A 25575-nucleotide genomic window follows, 5' to 3' on the forward strand; every position below is an offset into this window, starting at 1 on the left:
TTTTGATCCATTTTATTCTATGTAATAAATCAATTCGCATGATTCAATGACACTGTGCACGGATAAATTAGTGTAAACGCATGGTCCTCGTAACGGACTGAGAAGATTCTTTTAAAACGATACATATGTACACATACTACGTATATACATACATACATACTTACGCACATGCGCACATCGTGGAAGGAACGTATCGGTCACGTTTACATCGAGCAACTTTTGACCGAAGGATCAGATGAGTCGAGAATAGACGAATAGGAGGGGCTACGTTTGATTGAACGATCAGTTTGTTCGGTTCCGTATACTCATCAATATCGACCGACAATCGAACCAACTTTTCCCATCCTTCAATCGCGCGTATAACCTATTCGTCTATTTTTGGCCGATCGATCAAAGCTCGCCTAATGCAAACGCGGCTTTACGTTCTCGAGAGGCGATCAGAGCGGAGTACCGTTGCGCACGCGTATTTAGCCTCCGGCCCTTGCCCGCCTCGATGTGGATCGAGATCGCGTTTCAGCCGAACCGAGGCGAACCCACGCTTTCGCATTCCATACGCTGTCGCGTATCGAGAAGCCCTCAGGCCCTCTCTCCGCCCCTCTCCTTTATCCCTTTGGGGACCTACCTACCTACCTACCTGCTTCCCCACGGAGCGGTCGAAATCCCGCGACAACTCGCGTTAGAGAATCGCGATGAATTCGATAATGGATAAATGGATATATGCATGTATATAAGCGAACGAATGAATTGTAAGTGTGCTACGTCGATTCTCTTTCGCTCCTCGCTCGTCTCGAAAATTACGATCATTTCGTTGTTCAGCGTGTATTTATCGAAATGACGGTCAATTCAGCGCGGTTTCCTTTCTTCCTGTCCGTTGCATCATGCACGCGTTACCTTCTCGGCAGAGATGGTTGGATTTCGTTTTGGGATATCGTTCTGTTTTTTTTTCCTCGTTTTTTGACGGTGTTATTTGATAAATAAAGACGAATATATCGATTCAAAAATTACCTAATCTATCTTAGCTAGATTTCTAATTCGTATTTATTCGTCGAATATCGTATAATTAAAAAATCTGATCCGTGATTCAGTCTTATTTATCGAATGCTATCGGAAAATATAGTAAATTTAAAGAAAAAAGAACGCTCTAATGTTATCAGGTCGATCTTATCCAACCGATAACTTTCGATTCTTTCTACGATAACTTAGCTTGATCTAACCTTACTTAATCCAACCCAATCTAAATAGTATCAAATTTCAAATACTTTTTTTGGATCAATGGGTTATATACGAATTCAAGAAGATCGTGTTGTGTATGGACGAAATAGCAAATCGGCAAAGGCATACGTTTTACGCGATATAAACGTACGTAGCGCAATTTGTAGCGTGAGAAGTAATTGGCGCACGATTCTCGAGAGTCGAGTTTGTAAATTTCACTCGTCGGGTCATTGTTTCCGATCTAGCTCGAGATATACGTCAGTTTGTAAAATAACCACGCGTAAAAGATTGTCGTTTTATCCACGTAAACTGTTACGCCTCTTTCTCGCCAACCGTTATCGTTTCTCGCGCGACATTTGCTCGAGTTCGCGGACTGCTTCTAAATAAACGGGACGCCATTACATAATTCTCGCGTTCCGTAACGCGAATCACGTTGCCACCGCGCACGCATCGAGAGTTGTGACTATCGATATCGTTTTATCGATAAATATCGATAATGGATAAAAATAATTGGAATTTTAATTTTTTCCCCCATTCAAAGTTAGTTACGATATTAGTTACGAAGTTAGTTATCTTAACGATACATCTTGATTCGGAGATTTTTTTTTTAACGATATTTCGATATTCGATTTAACGATATTTTTTTTATAACGATATAGAAATGGTCAAAATAAAATGTACAATATATAATTTTCCACGGTTCAAAGTTTATCTATCTATCTCTATCATAGGTAAAGCTTTTTTACGCGTCTTAATAATAAGTTGGAAGGAGAAAAAATAAAAATTCTATAAATTCTATTCTATCGATATTCTATCGATAGTCGCAACTCTAATCGAGAGTTTGCGGATCTCAACGTGATTCATCGATCACCGGTTGTCGAGAAATTTTTCTCTCTCGAGAATTCTGTTGATGCTCGCGAAAAATCCTGTTATCCTTTCACCGGGTGGTTTATAAACCGAGACCAGCGCGAACTTTATCGCACGCGGAGAGTCGGTTTTATGTTCGAGTCTCGAGGTTTGGCGTTCGCCCGGCGTCCTATTTTTGTCTCGTGTCTTAATCCTCCTTGTACACCGGATATTACGCAATTTTTTTCCCTTTCTTTCTTTTTTACGAAATCAGGAAGTCGTCGAAGATATTTTTTCACCTTGTATGGGATTTTATTAGGGTTTTGCGTGCGAAAATGATTTCGATAAATGTCTAAAAGAAAAAGTAGCCTAGGATTTAGCGAGTAAACGTGATTAAGTAGGTTAAGTAATATTCGTTGTGCGTCAATTTTGTCCTTGAGATTATACGATTCGAGCGCCATATTTTATTGTAAAAATGCAAATTGTGCGTTACAATCATTCGATATACAATTCAAGCGTTTTTCCCTTATACAAATTTAAGGATTCAACGATAGATAACATTGAAGGATATTTGAAAGTGTCAATGAAACGATCGGTGAAAAATTCGATGACAGAAAACGGGACAGCTGTTCCATAACGAATACGAATCTCGGAAACGTAAAAAGTTACAAAAATTAAAAGGACAAATTTCAAAGATTGCCGATCGCGTATATATACTTGATACAACTTGAGACATAACAATTCACGTGTTTAAAAATACTGAGTTATCAAGTTTCTCCCCGGTGGTCTTGATAAACGAAACAACCTAATACTTGGCTAACTTGACTATTTACCTTATCTCTGTATCCATTTCCTCGTAAATATCCGTGTGATTTAAACGCGTTTCGTGCATCCCGGCTATGCGCGCGTCATTGCGTGAAAATACGGTGGAAAAAAGAAGAATAGAAAAATAATCGATAAAATTTTATGAGTCACGAATTACAAAAGTCTCGTAACACGTCAACGTGTATCGACTTGGCTATTGGCGTGTAACACTCGCAAGAATGAATCGTTCCTGTGAGATTACAGGCTACGCGCGACGCCCACGCACGGTGAATGAGAGAAAACGGGCCCATAGATTTGACTGATATAGCCCGTTGTTCCATCAACCTTATCAAAAGCGCCCTCGGTGAAACTATTTTACGACACTTTCCCGGGAACGCGCGTATAATAATTTATAAGGTTGGTGCGTACAGTTAGGGCCAAAATTTTAATTCCAAGAGATTCAAAGAATTAAGAAATTCAATTAATATCCAAGATACGAACGACGCGACAGTATCATATTACATTCGTCAGTTTGAGCGTCGATTCTACGTCGAGTAAGAAAGTTAAGTATAACGCATTAAATTTGCTGGTAACGTTTGTCTTTAATTAAAAAAAAAATTGACGAGCTCCAAGAAAATTATCGACAATTGGGCAAAAATTCAGATCCATTCCTTTTATCGATATTCAACTCGAAGAACTCGTACGACGCGTGTGCCTCTTCTTCAGAGATGCCAAGTAATGAAGCATTGGGGAAGCGGGATACTTTTGGGATCAACTGTAACCGTGCTGGGACTTTCCTGCTATCGTAAACTCGTCAAGAAAATCATTCGCGGTCGCAAATAAGCGTTGCGATTTATATCAGTTAATTGACGGCTAGTATGAGATTTTAGTAGATTTGTGATGGGGAGGGGGGAGATTTTTTAGACGGAACGTTTTACAACAAACCGGTCGAGTGATTTTCTCGTTCCGCGCAAACGGTAGCAAAGCCCCCCATGCTAATAACTTAAATATTATGCTACAGTTGAAACTTTTTTTGGCTTTCATTAATCGAATTACAATTGATATTTCTGAGAATCAAAAAAAAAAATTGAAGTTTTATTTAGAATCGTCTAGGGATTTTTTTCTTTCTAACTTTACTCAAAAGAATAGAGAATCGCCGATTGTATCAGTGTGCGAAATTTGCATAGACCTTGAAATATTGCAAAATATTTCTCGAGGATATTATCGTTGGATGATTATCGTTTTTTTGAAATTTTCTAAAATTTGCAAAATTTTCAAGATATTGCAAATGGTTTTCAGAAAAGATTTACATTCCTTCAATCATATATACGTATACATATATTTCCTCTATCTTTAAATCATTTTCCCAAGAACGAGAGAATTTCTTTCCATCGACAGCGCACAATGGTTGAGCAATTGGTTCAAGCCAATTAATAAACGCAAGTTCCCCCCGCAAGTTGGCGCGAGTGATCGTTGCGCGACAGGATAGCTGACTACCTGCGCGTCCCTTCTTATCCTGCGATTTCTTTTTTCATATTCAACTTCGACCCGTGCTTAATTACTTTAATTTCGGTTTCGTAATACGTTTGGAGGGTATAGTATTAATACCCCACCATAGGAAGTGGTGGAAAATACCTCCGTCCAGGTTACGGTTTATGAGCACACGTCTGTGTGAATCGGCCGGATACGTGGAAAGAAATCATGAATGGGCGACAAGCGGGAGAGAGTCACTCGAGCGAGCGAGCATTACAGAGGAGGAAATCGTTGCGTTGTATCGCGAGTTTAATCGTCGATTACAGTTTTTAATTATTTCGAGCAGAGCGTTTTATTTTATTTTTTTTCTTTACTCTCCCTCCGTTCGATATCCTGTTTGATTTCTCATAGACTCGTTGTATGCTCGCTCGTTACTTTTATTATCGATTAAGTTGGATCAAAAGAAACGTGCATCCTCGTGCAATCGAATTTGTTTCGATGCGAAATTTCTTCTGGGAATTATTATTTTTGTCGGTTAATGGAAATTGGAAGAATGTGGGTTGAAAGTAAATTTTCGTTCCTTCGGATACAAGTGACGATTCTGAAAAATGTTATTACGGTGATGGAAAATTGATCTGTAGTTTTTTAATAGTTATATTTGTTTTAGTTTATTCGAGTTCGTGGTATTTTACCTCGAATTCGTTGCGATAAATTAATATATGTAATAAAAAAAATTATAAAAGTTGATAGAAAATTTTATTTCTATCGGCAGAAAATAGTCTCGAAAGTGATCTTTAAGCACTTAAGAGGATTTTGGAAATGGCCAGGATGCGAATATATTCTGGAATAATACTTCCGTAAGTTTTATTCGCGACTAGAAAGTCTAGGGTTCCCTAGCGAAAATTGCTTTCGGTTCGAATCTTGAGATATAACATAGTTCGAGAATAATTATTTACGAAAAAATCGCTTGTTTAATAGAGTTCCCTAGCAAAAAAATATTCCATCGACACGAAAATAACGTTGAGATGCGTTCGAGAATAAAATCGTAGAGTTTTTCCTTTCAATAGTTCCACGTTGAGAATAAAAATGACTTTTCTTCTTCCTATTATTATTATTCCAGTCCCTACGGTACATCAACAACCGAGGCGAACCCTTTGCGACAACCTCTTCCTTCCGCCATCCTCGCGTGGAACGAGCTCGATACGATGGAATGAGTCGAGCCTAACTGATTCTCAGCGGCGAACCTACTCTCGTATGCATTCCCATGCTCGATATCCTCCTTATTTTCCTCTCTTTCTCTCTGTCCCGCTCCGCGGCTCGCCTTATTCGGACATGTCAAGCTAACCTCCTCCCCCTCCTCCTCCACCTCGTGCACCGCCGAGTTACAAGTGCGCCTCGTGCATAGGCGTCGTGCGCGCGCCTCTTTACGTTGCCTCTTTGTCGGCGGTGGACGAGAGGAGAGTTTCTGCTGTACGTCGTTATATTACCGTTGTTTTCCGTGCCGAGTCCACGCGAACGCTTAAATATCGGCGGTAAAACCCTTCACGGTCCGCTTCCTTCCTCGAGAAACGAATCCTCGAACGAGGAGGAGTTAGTTAGGTTATGGTGGTGGTAATCCTTTGGGCGCATGCGTGAACGGTAGCCTCGACGATGCACGAAAGTGACGTACGATGTAATATTTTTCCAAACTGGTTTCGCGTCGGGCCAATCAAAATATTCTTTCACGCGTTTTTTGCGAATCATAGTTTCGAGTTGAAACTTTATACGGTATACAACCTTCTCCAATTCCATCCCCGTTATTAATCGTTATTCCCCTCTCTAAAATTTCATCAGTTTGTCGTTGAATAGAATCGGAACGTAAACCGTCGAATATTGGACGAGTTTCGGCACGAGGGAAAAGCGTGAGGATATTCGGTATCCGCGAATCGGCCTAATGGAAGGTGAAACGGTGGAAGAGTCGGTGTTCGGGACAATGGAGGCATCGAGGAGGTACGCGAAACCATGTCATTAGCGCAGCACCAGAACACGTGCCCCATTATACTCGGTCTCTTGCCGACCGAGGGTCGCTCGACAAAGGCTTTCCTTGTTTCCGCGGTGCAAAACTTTCCGCCGCTCCCTCCCCCCTCGTCTTTTTTCCATCTCCTTTCCAGTAGGAAAACAATGAATGGAATTATTGGACGCGTGCAACTTTCAAAAAACGCGGAGATGCACGCAGAGAGAACGAGCTTTTTTCCTCTTTCTGCGTTCGCCTGCGATGGGGTGGGGGAAGGGGCAAGGGAGGGGAGAGATGTTGCTATCTTTTTCAACGAGCAGCTCCAGCAGGGTGCAATGCACGCGAGCAACAAACACCCTTTCAAGAGAGATACAGAGGAGAGAGAAACCGGTGTACTCATCGCGTCTTTTCACGCGTGCATAATTCGCTTGCACGCGTCCAATGGAGGCATCATCTCGTACGAGGGGGCGAGAATATCGTATTTATACTCGCTATTCGATGAAAGCCGGATTATGGATTATCGCGTTCGTTCGAAAGGCTGAAGAATTTGATATTTCGTTCGTTTGGAACGAAAGAGAGAAGAGAGGTATTTTTCAAGCTTTCGTGAATTTAAAAATAGGAAAATTTTAGTTATTAGAATTGATAATTCTTTTGAAATTTTTTTGTAAATCCCACGGCATGGAAAAAGGTCTTTTATGGTGTGGTAATATCGAAACGCGATATAATTCGTCGAATTGATTAATTGTCCAAAGATATCCGGCCCGCGCGGAAACGTCGCTTATAATTCTGACACTTTCCTCTCAATGTTTCCGCGCTCCACGATCTACTTTTACGACCGCCAATTGCGCAACACGCCGTGTCGTGGAATGTGTTTATTTAGACTGCGATTAATGAATATATAATAATCGTGTATAAAAGATCGATGCAAATTTATTTCAACGATAAATCGGCGGTTAACTTTGTTCCACCTTAATGCCTTTGATGCGTATAAATGAACTAGTAATGAATGTGACGTGTAATGAAAATAAATAACTACATCTAGTTATATATATTTCCACCTCGATAAAATAACGCGTGTACAGAGTTTTTAGATAGGCAACGATGCAAGATCGCAGAGATACAATTGTTCAACTTTTTTTTTCGATAAATTCGAATTGATGTTAATTAATCTACACGCCGTTTGTCATTGGATAGTGAGCTACTTAGAAGCCAAACTGACTTTATTGTCAGATATTTTTGAAAATTAATTTATAAGTGACGTAATTATAGTTGATACATCGTGTATCTCGGTTTTAACTTTAGAATTATATGTAGATCCATAACACGTATTTAAATATTCCTTATTAAGATGAAAATTTTATCAAGAGCATCCTTCCAACAATTATTACTCGTCATTCACCAGCACTTGAAGAATAATTATTTTACAAATTCCCCATTTCCATTGCAAGAAGCTAAGTCAGAATTTTTTTGATTTTTAAAATTCTCAAAAGAATCTTGCGGAAATTGGCGAGCAAGCAGACTCTCGTGCGTGCCAAAACGAAACAAAGAAAAAGAGGAGTAGCTTTTTTTCTGCGCTCGCATTGTGCTTGGGAGTGCATTAAACACGTGGGAGTCCGCGGCACGGAGATATCTCTAGTAGGTTACAGGAAGTGGGATTCGAGTACCTTGCGATTTCACTATTGGACACTCGAGGCGCTTGCCTCGAGATGTAACGAGATGTACTGGCGCGAATTCACGCCCACGCTCTTCAACCGTTCTTCGCTATCTATTCTCACCGCGATCTGTTTTATTTATTTATTTTTTTTTTTTCTCTCTCTTAAATCGAGACGCTTCCATCCCTTGAACGTATTCTTAATTTGTCCTCGAAACAAATGAATGATCTTCGCGTATCCATTTGAGAATGTGAAAATCGTATTTGATGTTAGAACTTTTGCTTTTCTTGAAGTAAAAAGGGAAAAATAATTGAATCACTTTTTTCGAGGATCGATCGATAAATACGAAGGTTTATTTTTTTCCGTATATAATCGAAAAAGAAAAACATTTTTTAGAGCGTATCGAGAAGGGGATTTTTATTTTCAATGCCTATTTTCGTTTCAGACACGCCTCTGTCACCAATGGGGCCGTCGTCGCCGAGTCAGGAGGGTCTATTCACGGATCTTCGCCTTTTGTCCTTGGAGAAGCAGCTCAATATCGAACTCAAGGTAGACGTCGTTTCGAGAAAAATAGGGAGCGAAAACAAAGGGGATGGATGAATTGGATCGAGCATCGGCCGTTTCTCCTCTCCTCTTCGTCAAAAATCAATAATCTAAAATTACAGATCAATTTAAATTAATCGTAAGATAAGATTTTAAATAGCAGTCAATAGCAGTATTGAATACTTGAGAAAAAAAGGAAAAGGAAAAAGAAAGAAAAAAAACTCGAAAAGAGAATATTATAATTATAATCGACACGATTATAACCTCGTACTTTAAAATTGCAGGGCTTACCGACCGAGCAGAATATCTTAATATCGTGACAATAATGAGAGCCGAGGATATTTCCTATCGCGAATGATTACAGGGAGACACCAGAGTAACAGTTCTCGTTGCGTGAATCAGCAGAATGAATCGTCAGGATTTTTCTCTCTCTCTCTTTCTCCTAAACTAAAGATAGCTTCTCATTTCGTCATACGTTAATCGGAATAGCAAGCTTCGAACTTATTTTATTTCTTTATCTCTCTCTCTATATATATATATTGTAACATCAATCTGATTGTAAACGGATTCGAGTCAAAAGTTTGCTAGTTTAAAAAAATATTTGATGTTTAAAAGAGTTAAATAATAACCTTTGATATTCGGAATTTCTTCGAATCGTTAATATTTTAAACTTTCGGTTGATAATGTATTTTGGTCAATGATAAACATTCATGCTAAGACCTCGTTGCGTTGACTCACAGCAAATCGAAAGCTAAAAGAAGAAGAAGAAGAAAAGATGAAAACATTTTAGATAATTTCAATAGAAAAAATTATACGTCATCAGTCTTTTGGCATTCGGCCAAACTTTGAAATGTCAACGAATTTTCAACATCCACGCAATCGATATATATATATATATATATGTATGAAATCGTATCTCTACGTCATATTGCGCGATCAGTTTCATGTAATAGGTTTAACTATCGAGCTGGTGAATACTTACAATGTTTAGAAAACGCGTAGTCGTTTGTCAGATGTTGCCGCGAAAAGACAGCAGCAACAATGCCGAAATTTTCCTTCAAAAAGGTGAACCGTTCTCGATTTAGAGGGAAAATTATATTACTAATAAAACATCACTAGAATTAAATATTTTTCTAGTAACTTCATAGTGATATAACTCTAGGGATACGAGTGTCCTCTTAATTCAAAAACTGTAAACAATAACATCGTTGAAACTATAAAAATACACAGTGATTTAATTTTTGCATCAAGAATTCAAGTGGAACGGATAAACGATAAACTTTAAATGCTTCTTTTTAATTTAAAAAAATTAAAAATTTCACGATATCATATTAGATTATGTTACTAGATACGTGGGTCACTAGAGAATTCTCTCCTCAATTTAAAAACCGTGAATTATATAACAACGTCGTCGGAATATTTCGACTCCATATGTGACTCGTCTTCGTGTTTTGCAATTGCAGGTGAAGCAGGGGGCGGAGAACATGATCCAGAGTTTGACGAGCGGAAGAGACAAAAAGTTGCTGCAGGAGGCTCAACAAATGCTCGACGATTCTCGCGCTAAAATCGAGTTCCTACGTATGCGAATAATGAAAGTGCGGCAAGCCCGCCAGCAACAACACGCGCGAGGCGATGCACCGCCGCCGAATGGCGAGACGACCAGCAATAAAGGTACAAAATTGTACCCTCGCCCGATATCGAGACGCGTGAGAATTTTTAATCAGACCGCAAGGACGATTAATTATTGACCATGTCGTATACAATGCGTAGTTGTAGTATCACGTGGCGATTGGATCGTGATAACTGGCCGAATATGGGCCATGCGTGAAATTATGATTTGGATGGAGGTGGACGAGGAGCAACCTTTGTCAATTTGATGATCTTGTTTCTTTACTTTTCATTAACTCGATGAAGTTAGCGAAGAACCAGTGATTGGATAAATCTTGTGATCATCTGTTATTGTATTTCTTAAGAAATACGTCTCTATTTTAATTATAATTTCGCAAGTATTTTGCTCTATTTCTCTGCATAATATATCTCGTAATATAATAGTGTAATTATTAGATCATAAATTGTAACGATAAACATTTACTAAAATAATTTACTATTTTTGTATATCAGCAAATATTCGCATGTATATGCACGTATTATATGTACGTGAAACAACAAGTTGTATTTTACGTAACTGCACATACGTACCTTTTATCTCTTCGATTCGAAATTCATTATTCACTGGAAAAAAGAAAAAAGAAAAACCAAGTAATATATACATATTGATATTATTTGAAGGACAGTCCATTCTCGCGTGACGCAAAAACAATCTTGCTTTCAACGTATATATGTCGAGTTATCTAGTTCTATTAAATCATCCATCCATTTCCTATACTTTCACGTACTTTCAATTTTCGTCCCCCCACAAAGAAAAATCGTTGGAGCGAATACAAAACATTGTCACTCGACTCGCTGTGAGAATAATAATCGGTTACATAACTCGTTCAATACGTATGAAAACCATGATGGATAACTTTCCAATTACAGACAGGTACGAGCCTAGTTTGGAGTTGGCGTTGGAGGAAAGGGTGGAGGAGCTGCGACATCGTTTGCGGATCGAAGCCGCGGTTGTGGAAGGGGCCAAGAACGTGATACGTCTTTTACAAAGTGCCAAAGTCGCCGATAAGAAGGCCTTAACGGAGGTACGTATCATTTCCTCTTCAATACCGTGCCTCCGCCATATTGGAAATATATAGGTCCGATAATGAAAAGCTTTTGTGCGTACGTTTTGTGTATACGTTGTACCCGGATACGCCGTCGAAAGGGAGCTATTGATAGGTATATTCTACTTAACGGACGCGTCGCCCCTTTGAAAGCCGCCCGTATCATTGTACAGCTTTCATACAGCCGCGCCAAGAATATTCATTCCCATCGCTTTCCATCTACAAAATCTCGCTCCAAGTCGGATGTAATCCCATTTCGAAAACCAGAGAATTGGATTCGTCCGACAGATTAACTCAAAAAAGGGATAAATTTAAAATAAATAAAATTCTCGTGTATATATATATACATATATATATATGTATAAATTTGTATATATGAAGATTCGTAAAGCGTGGGTACTCGTCATCCTGACGCAAGTGCCATCGTGTCTACGTAAACCGAACGAGAGAATTCGCCATATGGACGACTTCGATATATCTCGTGTATCGAGTGAACGCGTTCGACGTAAACGACTACGTCGAGTTTGAACGGGCAGTGGCGTATACGCCACCAGTTCTCGAAATAGAATTGCCTAATCCCCGCTACCCCATCGCCTTTCTATGACGCCTTTTCGGGTCGCGCTTAGTTACCACTTCTCGAGGGGAGAACCCAGTCGTAAGCAACGCGATAAACCAACGACATGTGCGCCAATCAACCGCGAACCGACCGCTCAACAAATGTCTGTATCAAGTACTCGGACATTCCTGGATATATTCGTAGATAATTCACGCAACCGCCAATAACAAACTATGACCCGAATAGAACGAAGACTGACACGATATTCCACCCAGAGTCGTACTACCGTTGGACGTCGCTGCTCTTCTGCGTACGATTCTGATACGGCACATATTTCGAGAAGACTGACGTGTCTGTTCCGCGAGATATCGAAAGGGATACAGCTGTGAATGTGGGGAGAAAGCGATTTAAGAAAAAGCTCAAAAAAAAAAAAAAAAGAAAAAGAAAAAGAAGAGTTCCTAGTTTTCAGAGAACCGTCGAAAAACCGTCTTCCGCGAAGCACTTTAAATTCCAAGACGGAAGAAATAGAGGATGGACTGACAGAAATAGAGGATGTTGCACGTTGAATAATTATACGTTCGTGGAGAGGCGAGAGCCACGTTACTTTGATCGAGTCTGTTTCGTTATTCGAGGAGTCGAACGAGATAGAGATAAAACGTGCATTTATTCAGACTGGTTAATTGGATAGTATTTTTAAATTTTCTTCTTTCTTTTCGGACGTTTTCGTTACGTCGACGTGGGTGACGTATCTGTCAGTAGAGGCTAATCTTATACAGCGAATGGTATTAAAAGTTTCATCTGGTTCCAGGTATATTTGGTCCGACTGTACGTTGCTCCAAATTTATATTGTGCTAATTATACCTTGGGACGCTGCTCTAACGTATGGTTTGTCACCTTACGAGAAACGAGCGAACGATGGTAACTAAACTCGATATTCCAGATTCGTTTGTGCACCCCGATAAATTCAACCGAAAAGAAAAGTGCTCGTACATACAAGAGTGTGATAGTTATTGTTATATAGATTATTAATAATTTTTTAAAATAATTAATAAGCGCTTAGGAAATGATCGACTCCTCTACGATACAAGAGTCTATTTTATAATTTCGATACGTAACATCGATACGACAAGAGATTCTGAGATCGCTTGAACACGGTATAACACTGATGCTGAAAATAGATGACGGAGACGCAGTATCGCAGAATTGCCGTCTTTCCGCGAACAACTATGTAATATATGTACGGATTTGTGAAATACTCTCCGAAAATATTTTCGTTCGCATCGAGGGCGTTCGATCAATTTTTATAACAAATTACGTAATAAAAAGTGGCCAACGGATCGTCAAATAGCTGAATGTAATAAAATTCAACGGAAACGAGTATTGAGTAGTGCTTCCATCTTTCGCGAAATCGATCGACCGTTCGAATGTGCAGCGGAACGACACTGAGAAAGGAACGAGGACGGATTTTCTTCGCAAGGGAGGCGAGAAACAATTCCGCGAATGGATTTTCGCAACGAAACCGATTGAACGCTCGGGACGATGATGTTTTGCGGTGGATAACAGCGTGGAGAAGGTTGAAAAAAAAGGTACGACATGTACGGGCGACAAAGCGATTCGAATAACACGCAACCACCATGGTCGGTGCGTGCAGAAGTTACGATTCGCCATGGTACACCGGTAACCTCGGAATCTAGTCAACTACCTGTAGGTATATCTTCGACTGTCACGGATTCGGGCGGTGTTCGTATGATATATCGATGGAATACCACCAATCAATCGTCCCCGTCGCCGATAATTCCAGTCATCACGACTTCCGGACCATCCGCGTCTTCTGGCTCGTTTGGCTTTCAGCGAGGAAACATATTGTTCACTTCGACACCACCACCAAAATCCACGCAAGGATCTTTCACGATTCCAAGATCAGGATCGTCTGGAAACGATGAGCATACGCCATCTAGAGGACGTGGCGCGAACTTCTCGGATTCGGGCTACAACAGTGAGCGATTTTCACCTAATTCGTACTCTAGTTTGCCCGTTCGTCGACCTTCCCAACAATATAATCGTCGATGCAGGAGCACGTGCAGTATCGTACTGTCAGCTGTGGCAGACGGTTCGAACGAAGAAAACTACAGCAAAGTAACCAGCGATGAAACTGTCAAACATTCGTATGACAATTCTTGGCGCCATCCTTCGGCGTACGTTTTCTCGCGGCAGCAATTCACCACTGTACCGGAAGTTTGCGAGGATTGCCCGGAAGATGGCGCTTCCAGTGCACATGGAACGCATTTTTGCAGTAGCGTGAAAGAGGAGGAAGTTACGAGAAAATCGACCACGGTCAGCAAAGATGCATCTTCGCAAACCACGGATATAGAATCCCGAGAATCTTCGTCGATGGTCGCCGATAAAAACAAAGTGAGGAGGAGAGCTGCTATTGGTCTCCGTTCATTGGACGAGCAGAAGAAAAAGAAGGTAAATTGTTTTCTTCGGTCGGTTTACGATGAGTCTTGGTCGAAAGTTCTTAATTCTGAATTCTAAGTATTGTTAAAATTCAGCCAGAGACTTGTACAAAAGATAATTCTTCGAATCTACAGGAATCTACAATTCCGTTCAAATAATTGCGATCGTGTGAAAACTGTAGAAATATGAGATGGCCTTTTTCATTGATTAACCCTAAATTTTTCGACTTGAGATCTATCGTAGATCGATCGAGTTTTATCTCTACGCGATAAACGAACAATCTTGTATCGCAAATATCTGATTTTAGCCAGAAAGTCGATCGCCAACCACAGCTTCAGAGACCACGAGCATCGGTCCTTCAGCGGAATCGGAAAAATCTGATTCCTCGACGAAAGATGAAGAAAGTGCGAAGAGGAAATCGCGAACCGTGCACATCGACGTGTATTGCACCGGGTCCGATGACGACGAGAATGTCGATACATCGAGTGAAAACGAATGCGAAACTCCTATGACCGTGTTCGAAAATCCAGACGTGAAAGTGACACATACTCAGGTAGCGAGTAACGTTTTGCCCAGGGGATTTCAAGATGAGAAGGCTTTTCTGAAACGTGCCACGGAACGACGATGTGACAGTTTTAAACACGCGCCGATGAGAATGCCCTCTATAGCCAGTTCGAAAGGTTACGATAGCGACGATGTTTTCAGTTCGCTTTATCCTTCGCAATTCAGTTCTTACAGTGCCTTGAGAGATCCTGATTCGGCGCCTTGGTCTGCCGCGTCTTCCAATGTGGGTATTCCATTCGATTACGATTCGACCATTGCTACCTCGGCCAAAGATACATTATCCGACATAGAATCTTTGATAAACGCTAAAACAGACTTAACCCGTTGTGATAGTTTCGAGTATGCTAGTAGCACCGATCGTGAAAGGATACGCAGAATGGAGGAGATATGGGCCAAGGCAGAGGACAAAGAGAAGCGTTGGCGTTCACCGCAAGTCGAGCGTAAATATTTGTTGCGGAATCGAAAGATGAGGGAATATTTAAAGAAGCACGAGGTAGGCTGGTCGTCGGGCGACAGTGACGAGGAATCTGACGAGAGCGGTGCTATTGGATGGAGTTTTATGTCCGGCGAGGAAAATCAAGAAGAAATTAAAAAAGCTTCGTCCTTTCGAAAAGCGGGTAAATCTATCGCCGAAGATGGGGAGAGGAACGCAAGTATAATGGAAAAAGAACTTTCAAAGCAAAGGAATTCGCGACAGTATCATTCTGATTCGACGCGCAGCGACAGTATTCCTCGTGCTTTTCGTGATCAAATCGGCTTATTCGGCTCCAAGACTCCTTCCCCTCTTCCATCAAAAGTACCTTCGAGAGTTACTTCTCCATTCATGACGCCTCAGGGCGAAAGAACCGACCATATTTTGAAAGCCTCTATATTCGGCGCAGTGGTGAACGCATTTCGAAAGCCAGGCCATCATATAGGACCTTCCAAGAATCCTTCGTGTTCCTGCGAGCATTGTCAAAGATATTTCGAGGAATTGAATTCACGAGAACGTTCGCGTTCTATAAGCGATTTCGAACGACAAACGGGATTTCGTTTAAGGAATGAGAAAAGGATATTTCGTCCGATCCCGAAAAATGACAATTCTTAAGACTTGATTAATACGTTTTTGAAGATTTTTTTTTCTTTTTTTTTTTTTTTAAATAATAGTATGTATTTTACGTTTCGCAATGAAAATTCATTGAAAATATCATAAAGGTTGTGTTTTGTAATATATAAACGTGTGTTAAGTTATATTTATTGAGTACAATATCGTATTCCATACTCATTATCTTTTTCTATTTATGATTGTTAATAAATTGCTAAAACATTCTGCTGGATATAAAGCATTTATGTAAGCTAACAAATAAATACAATTATTTATGCTGTTAATGCTGTTAATAAATGTTGATTATATTAGTAATCACACTCGAATCAATTATTCCTACCGTTGTAAAAATTTATTCAAGGTTACGTTTCGTTTTCTTTTTTTATCATCTTATTTTGAATTACTTTAGGCTCAAGCAAGTCTTGCAGAATCGAGTAGAAAGTTGGATCTGCTGAGATTATCCCTCGAACTCAGAAGACAAGAATTGCCACCTGACAGTGGTACTGCTGCTCAATTGAAGAGAGAATTGGCTAGTGTGCAATCGGCTAGCCCCGTTCCTGTGACTTACACGTCGTTACAACCATTTCGCGGCCCTCTGGAGGGTAAAGCTACGGTGCCTGCTTCGGTTTCAAGATGTGCTGCCGTTACTGGACAATTAGAGGTGATTTAAATAATGATAATCTCGCATAATCTTTATGCGATATAGATAAATGAATATGAATTTACTCGAAATTTTAGGTAAGGTTAATGGGATGTCAAGACTTAGCGGAAGAAGTGCCTGGTCGCACAAGAAGAGAACATCCAGCAAGTCCGGATCTACGCAGTTTTGTTAAAGGGGTTACAGGACGTAGTTCGAGCAAATCGTATAGCGTTAAAGATGAAACAAGTAGTGAGTATCTTTTTGTAAATATTAATGAAATTACATTAGGAATTGGATGTTAAAATTAATTACTCCTTCTTTTTTTACAGATGATATTATGGCAGTTATTAAACTGGACAACCAAACAGTAGGACAAACTAGTTGGCGACCGTGTTCTCAACAAGCATGGGATCAAAGGTATTTTTTTATTGTATACAATATTATTTTTGCGAGGTATATCATCTTTATATATTGTTACATTTTAAAGAGATTATACAAATATGTCAAGATATATATGCCTACTATTATTTTTGTAGGTTTTCCATTGAACTAGATAAGTCGAGAGAACTTGAAATAGGCATTTATTGGAAAGATTGGAGATCCCTTTGTGCTATAAAATTTTTACGTTTAGAAGAGTTTATCGATGATGTGAGACACGGAATGGCTCTGCAATTGGAACCCCAAGGTCTTCTTTTCGCGGAAATTAAATTCTTGAATCCTATGATTTCGAGAAAACCTAAATTACAACGTCAACGCAAAATCTTCAAACAACAAGTGAAAAATTTCCCGAGAGCTAATCAAATGAACATCAATGTTGCAACTTGGGGTAGACTTTTAAAACGATCGGCAGCCCCTTCATTGCACAATTCAAGAAATTCTGAAAGCCCGCCATCAGGTACAATTACATATTCTCGATTGTGTGAATCTTTTTAACAAATTTTAACGTTGTACAAATTTTTATCTGCAGGACCACAACCTTTACAACTTGTTTTTGACACGTCGGTAGAAGATAAACCGGAAACACCCGGAGAATTACCTGACCCGGAGAAAGGAGGCTTAGGAGGCGCCAGACCATTAGGATTATCGACTTCTAATAGTCCTACATTACCACGTCCTCCAGAACATCCACCACCTCCACCACCCACAATTACAAAAAAACCTTCAATGCCCGCACCTCCACCACCACCAAAATTAGATCAAGAAGTAAGTCATACGAGATTTATATTATACCTTTTATCTCAATTTTTTTTTCTTTTTGTTATATTCATCAAAATGTTATATATAGAAAAGAAAAGTTTTGAACACTATATTTTGAACCTTCTTAGCGATATCATAATTATCCATCTTATTATAAACTATTTTGAAAAACTATCTAGTATTTTCTTTTACTTGAGAGGTTTAGGGATTGGTACACTTGGTTATGGGTAAAAATCATGTAGAGAACACGTACAATATGTTATACATAGATAGTTGAGTCGATATATTGGCTAATGTTTGTACATAGTATTATACATTTTGTCAAGGCATGTTAGAATACTTGATATATTGTCAATTGCGTAAGATATTGCTTCGAAGATAGCTATAAATATATCTTTTCAATAGTAGAACGCGATTTATAAAAGGCAATTTTTTTATATGCTTAAAATATACAAATCTTTTATTCATTTTTTCTTTTTTGTTAAATTTATATTATATTTTTTAATTTCTTAGCTTTTTTTACGCATAATCGTTTCCACAATGTTTAGCACCAATATGCAATGCAAATAACGTGCATTGTGCAATATATAGTATCCCTTCAACAAATTTGCAGCAAACTCCCTTCAACAATTGAATCGATTTATTTTCTCAAATTTATAATATCAATTCGTAATATCTCTATCTTAATTCTATTACATAAAACTTTGGTACGTTACAGTTTGAAATATATTGCAATCTAAAGTAGCTTTTAGAGCTAAGCAGATAGTGATGTAGTTACAGAGTGCATTAAGGGAGTTTGATTTCCTGCACAACGAAGAAAAGGGGGGTCCTCAGGGGGCAAATTTGAGGCCTCTTGTAACAGAGCCTCGTCCTGTGCTGATTGCACCACCCTCTCCACGCACACCCTCGCCCCAACCCGTCGTCGAGTTTCCTGAAGATGAGGTATATACCTCCAATACACACAGCTTTATTTATTTACGTGATTTTAATTTTTATGCTTCTTTATTACTAACATATTGAATATAAAATTGTTTTTTTTTAAGTTATTGTAATTTTGTTTATTATTAAAGTAACTTGTTTTTTATTATTTTAATGGTTTTCTCATTAAAAGCATGTAATCAATTTTTTTCGCATGATCGTATTTGCATATTATGTATCAAGGCTTTATAATACTAAACTTGTAAATAACTATATGTACTTTGTATGTTATATATCTATATCTTGGCCATTAATGGCGCAATATTTAATTATTCAACAGTTTTAGGTTTTTTTTCTCTTAAGATAGAAAAATATTAAATATATTTTTTTAAAAATACATTAATAATGTATGTATTGGATTAAAATTATTATTATTATTATTATTAACAAATATCCAACATATATGATAATTAAATAACAGCTTTCCATACTATCAATTAATATAAAAATAAGTAATATAAATGTGCAGTCATTATCTTATGATAAACACGATATTTCAAGCTGAACGTTTTAATGATTATAGGTTGTATACGAAATGCCGAATAAGCCTTCTCAATACAGAGACAGTGCCTACGAATCTAGAAGACATTCGCAACTTACTGGAATGACCATAGATAATTTTAGACTACTCTCTGTTCTTGGCCGCGGTCATTTCGGAAAAGTAATTCTATCGCAATATAGAAATACAGGAGAATACTTCGCAATAAAAGCGTTGAAAAAAGGAGACATAATAGCGAGAGATGAAGTAGAATCTTTACTTTCAGAGAAGAGAATATTTGAAGTCGCCAATGCTACACGTCATCCTTTCCTTGTAAATCTTTTTGCTTGTTTTCAAACTGAGGTATATATCTTTTTAATTATTTTTATAATAAATTTTTTGATCAAAATATCAGTGTTAAATTTTTATTTCTATAGGCACATGTATGCTTTGTAATGGAATATGCAGCTGGAGGAGATCTTATGATGCATATACACGCGGATGTATTTGGAGAGCCACGAGCTGTATTTTATTCAGCTTGTGTTGTATTAGGGTTGCAATATTTGCATGAAAGTCGAATTATTTATCGGTAGATATTTAAATAATCGTACGATTAATTTATATCAAATATATAATAACGATAATTTCATTCAATTTACAGAGATTTAAAATTAGATAATTTACTATTGGATACAGAAGGATATGTAAAAATTGCGGATTTCGGTTTGTGCAAAGAGGGAATGGGATATGGAGATAGAACAGGAACATTTTGTGGTACTCCAGAATTTTTAGCTCCTGAAGTGCTTACTGAAACATCATATACGCGGGCAGTTGATTGGTGGGGTCTTGGTGTATTAATATTTGAAATGCTTGTTGGTGAAGTAAGTAATATCCATTCTAGTTTTTTTTTTAATCATATGCTATAATCATTAATACTATTAATTGCCCTTTTATATAGTCACCATTTCCTGGTGATGATGAAGAAGAAGTGTTTGATTCCATTGTGAATGATGAAGTTCGTTATCCGCGGTTTCTTTCTTTAGAAGCAATTGCGATAATGCGGAGGGTAAAATATTAATTTCTTAAATATATATATATATATATATATATACACATACATACATTTTATTGATAAATATTGAAATAATTTTTTTTATTATATTTATATTATTATATTATTATATAATAATATTATATTTATATTGAAATAATTTTTTTTATTTATTTTCTTATTTATTAAATATAGTTATTAAGAAAAAATCCTGATAGAAGATTAGGTAGTAGTGAAAGAGATGCAGAAGATGTTAAGAAACAAGCATTCTTTAGGCATATAGCTTGGGACGATTTACTTCTAAGACGTGTAAAGCCACCATTTGTTCCAGTAATTGTAAGTAATTTGTTCCAGTAATCCATTAGTTTTTAGTTATTTTTTTTTTTTTTTTTTTTGATTCAATAAATATTATACTTGTACTATATTTGTATTTGTATTTCAGCATTCTGTGGAAGATGTCAGTAATTTTGATGAAGAATTTACATCAGAAAAACCTCAATTAACTCCACCTAAAGATCCTAGACCACTCAGTGATTTAGAACAAAGTTTATTTAAAGATTTTACGTACATGGCTGATTGGTGCTAGCCATAATTATGTTAATCATTTTTTTTGTTAAATTTGATACGCAAATTATTTAGCGTTTTAATATATTTTCAATTTTAGGGGCAATCAAATCGCAATTAATAACACCGATGATTATATATTTGTTTAATTTTCAAAATATGTTCCACATTTCATAATGTTATGTATTGTACAGATGTTTTATTTTTAATATCATGATATAATCAGACATATAGAATTAAAAAAAATTATGTTCAACAACATACGAATCTCAGGTTTTTAACTAATATGTATGAATGTCAGATTAACTTGTAGTTATACATTTATCACAATTGTTTCCAATATATAAATAATTATAATTATTTGACACGCTTGAAGTAATCAAGTGGAAGACCAGCAGTAAAACATAAATTGTATAAGCACTTTTATAGTATGTTAATATTTTGATACAAAACTACAGTTTGGAACCTAAATTTATAAAGATTTATATCATTTAATTATAAATCATTAGATCTCATAATAATGATTCAAAATATTGACCAAATATTCGAAAGAATATCTATTTGAAGTCTTGACTACTTTTACTTAGCACATTCATTTTTATGTATAGTAATTGTTTTACAACTATTCTACGATCATTCATTTAAAATAAAAGATATTTACTGTATAAAAATATATGATTCATAAAGTGCAGAAAATAAATCAAAAACAGTTATATTAGGTGTTTGAAAAAGTTTTAATAAATTCCATTATAAATAGACTGTATTATTTTACAAAAAAAATAATTATAAAACAATGATTATATAATTGATTTTTTTTTGTAAAATAACTATTTACTTATAATGAAATACAAAACTTTTAAATGCACTTAATATTTGCTCATGCTCATGTGATAGTGAATTGAATAAAGAAATGGCACTATGTATAACAGTGTTGATCTATATAATCACAAGAAAACACTGGGCGCTTTAATTATATTAGTCATGTGTACCTAATAATTAATACGACCAGAAATTAAGACCAGTTGTTACATTTAATTTGACAATTTAACTATATCAATTTTTCTTAATCAACAACTCTTGCAAGTTTAATTCCTATAATCTCCTTTATCCATTTGTATGCATTACTTAGTTACTTATTTTCATGTTTTCAGTATGTGATAGAATACTTGTGGTGTTCTAGTGCTATACCTTGTAAATATATAACCAAACATTGAAAAGTAATAATTCATAAGATTTATGAATACAATATAATTTAGTCTGATATCTAACACTGTATCAGATGTAATATCTCAAGTTCATATTTAGCATACTGTTAATAATCATATTTACATTTTATTCTAAACATCACTACAATTTACTCATATTTTTTAAATATATTTTTGGTTTTGTGAATGAGTATGAATATCTTATACAATCATCACAAATGTATACATTATATGTTAATTATATTTGATAGTGTTTTGTACTAACATTATATCAATGTCATTTTAGAAATTCTTTCTTTCATATTATATTTGAGCTTATTTAAAACAGTAAATTTATTATTTCCGCATAAATTATTTTCAAAAATATCAATAACAGTACATTATAATACATTATTTAACATTAAGAATCACATGCATATAATGGTAATTTATCTTGTAACAATATTATTGATTCATGAAGTTTGTTCATTTAATAGTTGATATGCAAATTTTATGTATAAAAGAATTTTTTAAATGGAACCTATTACAGTATTTTTAAAATTATTTATAAATTTAAATTATACTTTTATAAAATAATATTTGTTTAAAATATATCCAAAAAGGGATAATATAAATGGCTGATTTTTAATGATTAGATTACTGTGATAGCAATATCAAATGGTTTCATTTGAAATTTTCTTATATTTTAATTTTAGTCATATAAGCTTGAAATCATTAATCATATTCTTAAAAACAGTATTTAAAATTGTAAAACAAAAAACTAATCATGTCATTTGTGATAGTTTCGAGTACATCTCGAATTCTAGTTGCCTTAATGCACTAATAAATTAATAACCGTTTGGTAACTATTTTATACGGAGACCTTGTATATTAGAAATGAAAACCTATTTACAAAGGTGCTCATGTAACACATTATTCCTAATGTGCCTGTTTTTATACAATTCTCATATGTAGATCTTAAAATCTAGTTAAATAATTATGATTTTGGTTAAAATATATACAAACATTATAACTATATATCTTTACATTGTATGATGGACAAGAAAATATGGGAAAATATAAGAACATCGGAATATTTATTTTCGTCGTCTATTAAACATTTTTATTTAAATGAAAATAAAATATTATAAATTGGATTAAATTTTCAAAAGATTCATAATAAAAATAAAAAAAATATATTGTTTTGTTAAAAATTAGAAATATTTATTTTTGTATTTTATATGTAAAACGTTATATTCTCATGTGTTGAACTATCAAACAACACTCTAATAAAAAAATAAGTCACTTTTTATTAATCAATATTTTCTTGTCAATATATATTAATAATATACTCTATAATATTTAAGACATATATATATATATATACATATACATAAATGGTAGATATATATACTATAAACATTTAAAAAATATTACATTAAGATGTATACATAAGTAGTTTTTATGGAAACGACGTTCTTTATATATATTACGATATTAAAAATGAAGTGCGTCCAAAAAATACTAATTCAAAGATGTATATGTATGATACAAGTGTCGTAAATTTTTTTGTAGATAGATTTATTTTGAAAATTCAAAGTAGACTTGTTAAAATATACTTTCGTTACGTATTTTTATACATACAAAATATCGTAACACTATTAAGTTTTAATTTTAATTTAGATTGTTTAAAATATTTATCTGTAGTTAAGAATAATGAAACAGCATGTGCCTCATACTTGCAGTGTTTACTAAATCATATAGATAGTCTGACATGATAGAAAATGCTTATAATATATCATTAAGCAATAATTTATTTAATATTCATATTTGCAAGTGGCAGCTTAATACATATCATTTTAAGTAGTTATATATTTTTAGTAGCACTTCTAAACTTTACATATTTTAAATATATAAATAATAATTACTTTCAAATATATAAATAATAAACATTTAAAAGAAATGTGACAATTTATATTTTATAATCCTAATATTTTTTTTAATCCTTTTTGGAAAATTTATAAAAAATAGAATTAAAATATGAAGATTAAATAAAGTAATAAAAGTAAATAAAATAAAATAAATTTTATTTATCCGTTATTTTATCATTATGACTTATATCAGAATCCATTACTTTATTATTATGGCTTACATCACTATCTTTATTAGTATCTTTTTTATCTAAGGATTTGGCTAATTCATATAAATAGGAAGTATTTTTTCTTATTTCTTTTTCTAAATTTAATTTTTTTTCTTCTTTTTCTTTCCTCACTTTACTTGTTTCTGGATCAATAGGTTTCACAAGACCTTTAGTAGCTTTATAAATAATGCTTGTACTATCTTCAAGTTTAAAAACAAGAGTTATCCTATATTAGAAAATATATAAATCAATTTATAGATTATGATTATATAACTCTTAAGTTTTATTATCTATAATTTCTTACTGTTCAACATTTAAACCTTCTTGTATCTTCTCTATTGTTTTAAGAGAAATATTACTTGATGTAGGCCAAGGTACATATATTTCTATTTGAGAAGTTTTATTTTTTTTTACTTCTAAATATAATAAATCTAAATTTTCATTATATTTGTAATTGACTTCCCAATATCTTTTTGCTAAATATAAATAATAATTATTAGTGAAATTAATTTGTAACTTATATTTTAATTTTATTTATTTACCTTCACATAGCTCGATGTAAACATAAAATGTTGTGCTTATTTTTATAGGATCAGTACAACCTAATTTTCCAATATGATAATACTAATAATATTAAAATATATTAATTTCAAATTTATTATATTTGAAAATTATTTAAATATTATTATACTTACACTAGGATGACATATATCATACATGATTAACAAAAAATAATTTTTGTTGAAAAAATAACTTTCTTTTTATATAAAAAAATATGAAATATCTAAATTAATATAATTAGAAAACGATTTGAATCTACGATTTGAATATTTCAGATTCAAATAATTTTTTTATTTGAATAGAATATAAAATAAAAAATATTATTTTATATAAGGTTAAATTTCTAAAATTACATTTATACAGTACATACTTGGCATTTACACATAAAGAAAAATTTATTAATACTATATATGAAAAATGAAATAAATTTTAAAATAATAACGAGACAATAATTATTTAATATTAATAAAATTTCAATATCTTATACACATAACACACAAGATTCATATAGAATAAACATAATATACATGAAATTTGGTATCATGTGACCATAAACTAGATATAAAATAGATATATCATTCAATACTTTTTGTGTCATTCAATATGTAAAAATTAAGAATAAAAATTTATAAATATAAATAAATATAAAATATAAATAAAAGTATTTCCAGAATGATAAATTTCAATAAATTAAAATATTATTAAATTATTTTTAAAATTAATAAATTATTTGTAGTAAAAAATTTGTTAATAAGTTTAATCATAATATTATAAATTATTATGTTATATTAATAAATTACAAAATTAATAAAATATTAAAAGAATATCGAAAATTGTAATATTTTAATAATAATATATTTGAAAAATTATTTACAGACAACTGC

General features: G+C 34.7%; 3 protein-coding genes and 1 long non-coding RNA gene across 12 annotated transcripts in view; 2 read left to right on the top strand and 2 right to left on the bottom strand.

Annotated features, from left to right (window-relative positions):
- Positions 1 to 23953, top strand: part of LOC107998548 (serine/threonine-protein kinase N) — a 33149-nt gene extending 9196 nt beyond the window's left edge. For 2 of the 9 annotated variants that reach the window (XM_062081291.1, XM_062081289.1), the window contains exons 4-18: positions 8426 to 8529; positions 9987 to 10194; positions 11062 to 11216; positions 16308 to 16559; positions 16637 to 16787; positions 16868 to 16955; positions 17075 to 17433; positions 17506 to 17741; positions 18510 to 18677; positions 19237 to 19554; positions 19629 to 19780; positions 19853 to 20072; positions 20150 to 20257; positions 20438 to 20578; positions 20685 to 23953. In XM_062081291.1, the coding sequence (XP_061937275.1) occupies positions 8426 to 8529; positions 9987 to 10194; positions 11062 to 11216; positions 16308 to 16559; positions 16637 to 16787; positions 16868 to 16955; positions 17075 to 17433; positions 17506 to 17741; positions 18510 to 18677; positions 19237 to 19554; positions 19629 to 19780; positions 19853 to 20072; positions 20150 to 20257; positions 20438 to 20578; positions 20685 to 20828 (2804 nt within the window). In that variant the 3' untranslated portion in view covers positions 20829 to 23953. Of the gene's footprint in view, positions 1 to 8425; positions 8530 to 9526; positions 9589 to 9986; positions 10195 to 11061; positions 11217 to 16307; positions 16560 to 16636; positions 16788 to 16867; positions 16956 to 17074; positions 17434 to 17505; positions 17742 to 18509; positions 18678 to 19236; positions 19555 to 19628; positions 19781 to 19852; positions 20073 to 20149; positions 20258 to 20437; positions 20579 to 20684 lie in introns of those variants that run through there. The other 7 variants (XM_062081292.1, XM_062081290.1, XM_062081294.1 and 4 more) reach the window with 5 other exon arrangements.
- LOC107998553 (uncharacterized) lies at positions 7243 to 9990 on the bottom strand. The gene is made up of 4 exons (XR_009831757.1): positions 9506 to 9990; positions 9153 to 9274; positions 8815 to 9075; positions 7243 to 8633 (listed from the first exon to the last, which is right to left on the bottom strand). It is a non-coding gene; the product is annotated as an uncharacterized LOC107998553 (long non-coding RNA).
- Positions 11383 to 16213, top strand: LOC107998549 (uncharacterized). Its single transcript, XM_017057881.3, has 2 exons — positions 11383 to 14262; positions 14558 to 16213. The coding sequence occupies exons 1-2, from the start codon at positions 13387 to 13389 to the stop codon at positions 15899 to 15901; spliced, it is 2220 nt and encodes a 739-aa protein (XP_016913370.2). The 5' UTR covers positions 11383 to 13386; the 3' UTR covers positions 15902 to 16213.
- A 107-nt stretch (positions 23954 to 24060) lies between the features above and the next one.
- LOC107998552 (uncharacterized) lies at positions 24061 to 25248 on the bottom strand. Its single transcript, XM_017057885.3, has 4 exons — positions 24826 to 25248; positions 24673 to 24754; positions 24435 to 24606; positions 24061 to 24356 (listed from the first exon to the last, which is right to left on the bottom strand). Exons 1-4 carry the CDS (start codon positions 24847 to 24849, stop codon positions 24077 to 24079), a joined length of 558 nt encoding a protein of 185 aa, XP_016913374.2. The 5' UTR covers positions 24850 to 25248; the 3' UTR covers positions 24061 to 24076.
- Between the last annotated feature and the right edge of the window lie 327 nt (positions 25249 to 25575).

This window comes from Apis cerana, linkage group LG11 (assembly GCF_029169275.1).
Source record: "Apis cerana isolate GH-2021 linkage group LG11, AcerK_1.0, whole genome shotgun sequence".
In the NCBI taxonomy this organism is placed as follows: domain Eukaryota; kingdom Metazoa; phylum Arthropoda; class Insecta; order Hymenoptera; family Apidae; genus Apis; species Apis cerana.

Coding starts and splice junctions, on each gene's coding strand:
- LOC107998549 (XM_017057881.3), top strand. CDS start 13,387: ATGTACGGGCGACAAAGCGATTCGAATAACACGCAACCACCATGGTCG. Junction 14,263..14,557: donor ACGAGCAGAAGAAAAAGAAG/GTAAATTGTTTT, acceptor ATCTGATTTTAG/CCAGAAAGTCGATCGCCAAC.
- LOC107998552 (XM_017057885.3), bottom strand. CDS start 24,849: ATGTATGATATATGTCATCCTAGT. Junction 24,755..24,825: donor ATGATATATGTCATCCTAGT/GTAAGTATAATA, acceptor TAATATTATTAG/TATTATCATATTGGAAAATT. Junction 24,357..24,434: donor GAAGGTTTAAATGTTGAACA/GTAAGAAATTAT, acceptor TTTCTAATATAG/GATAACTCTTGTTTTTAAAC.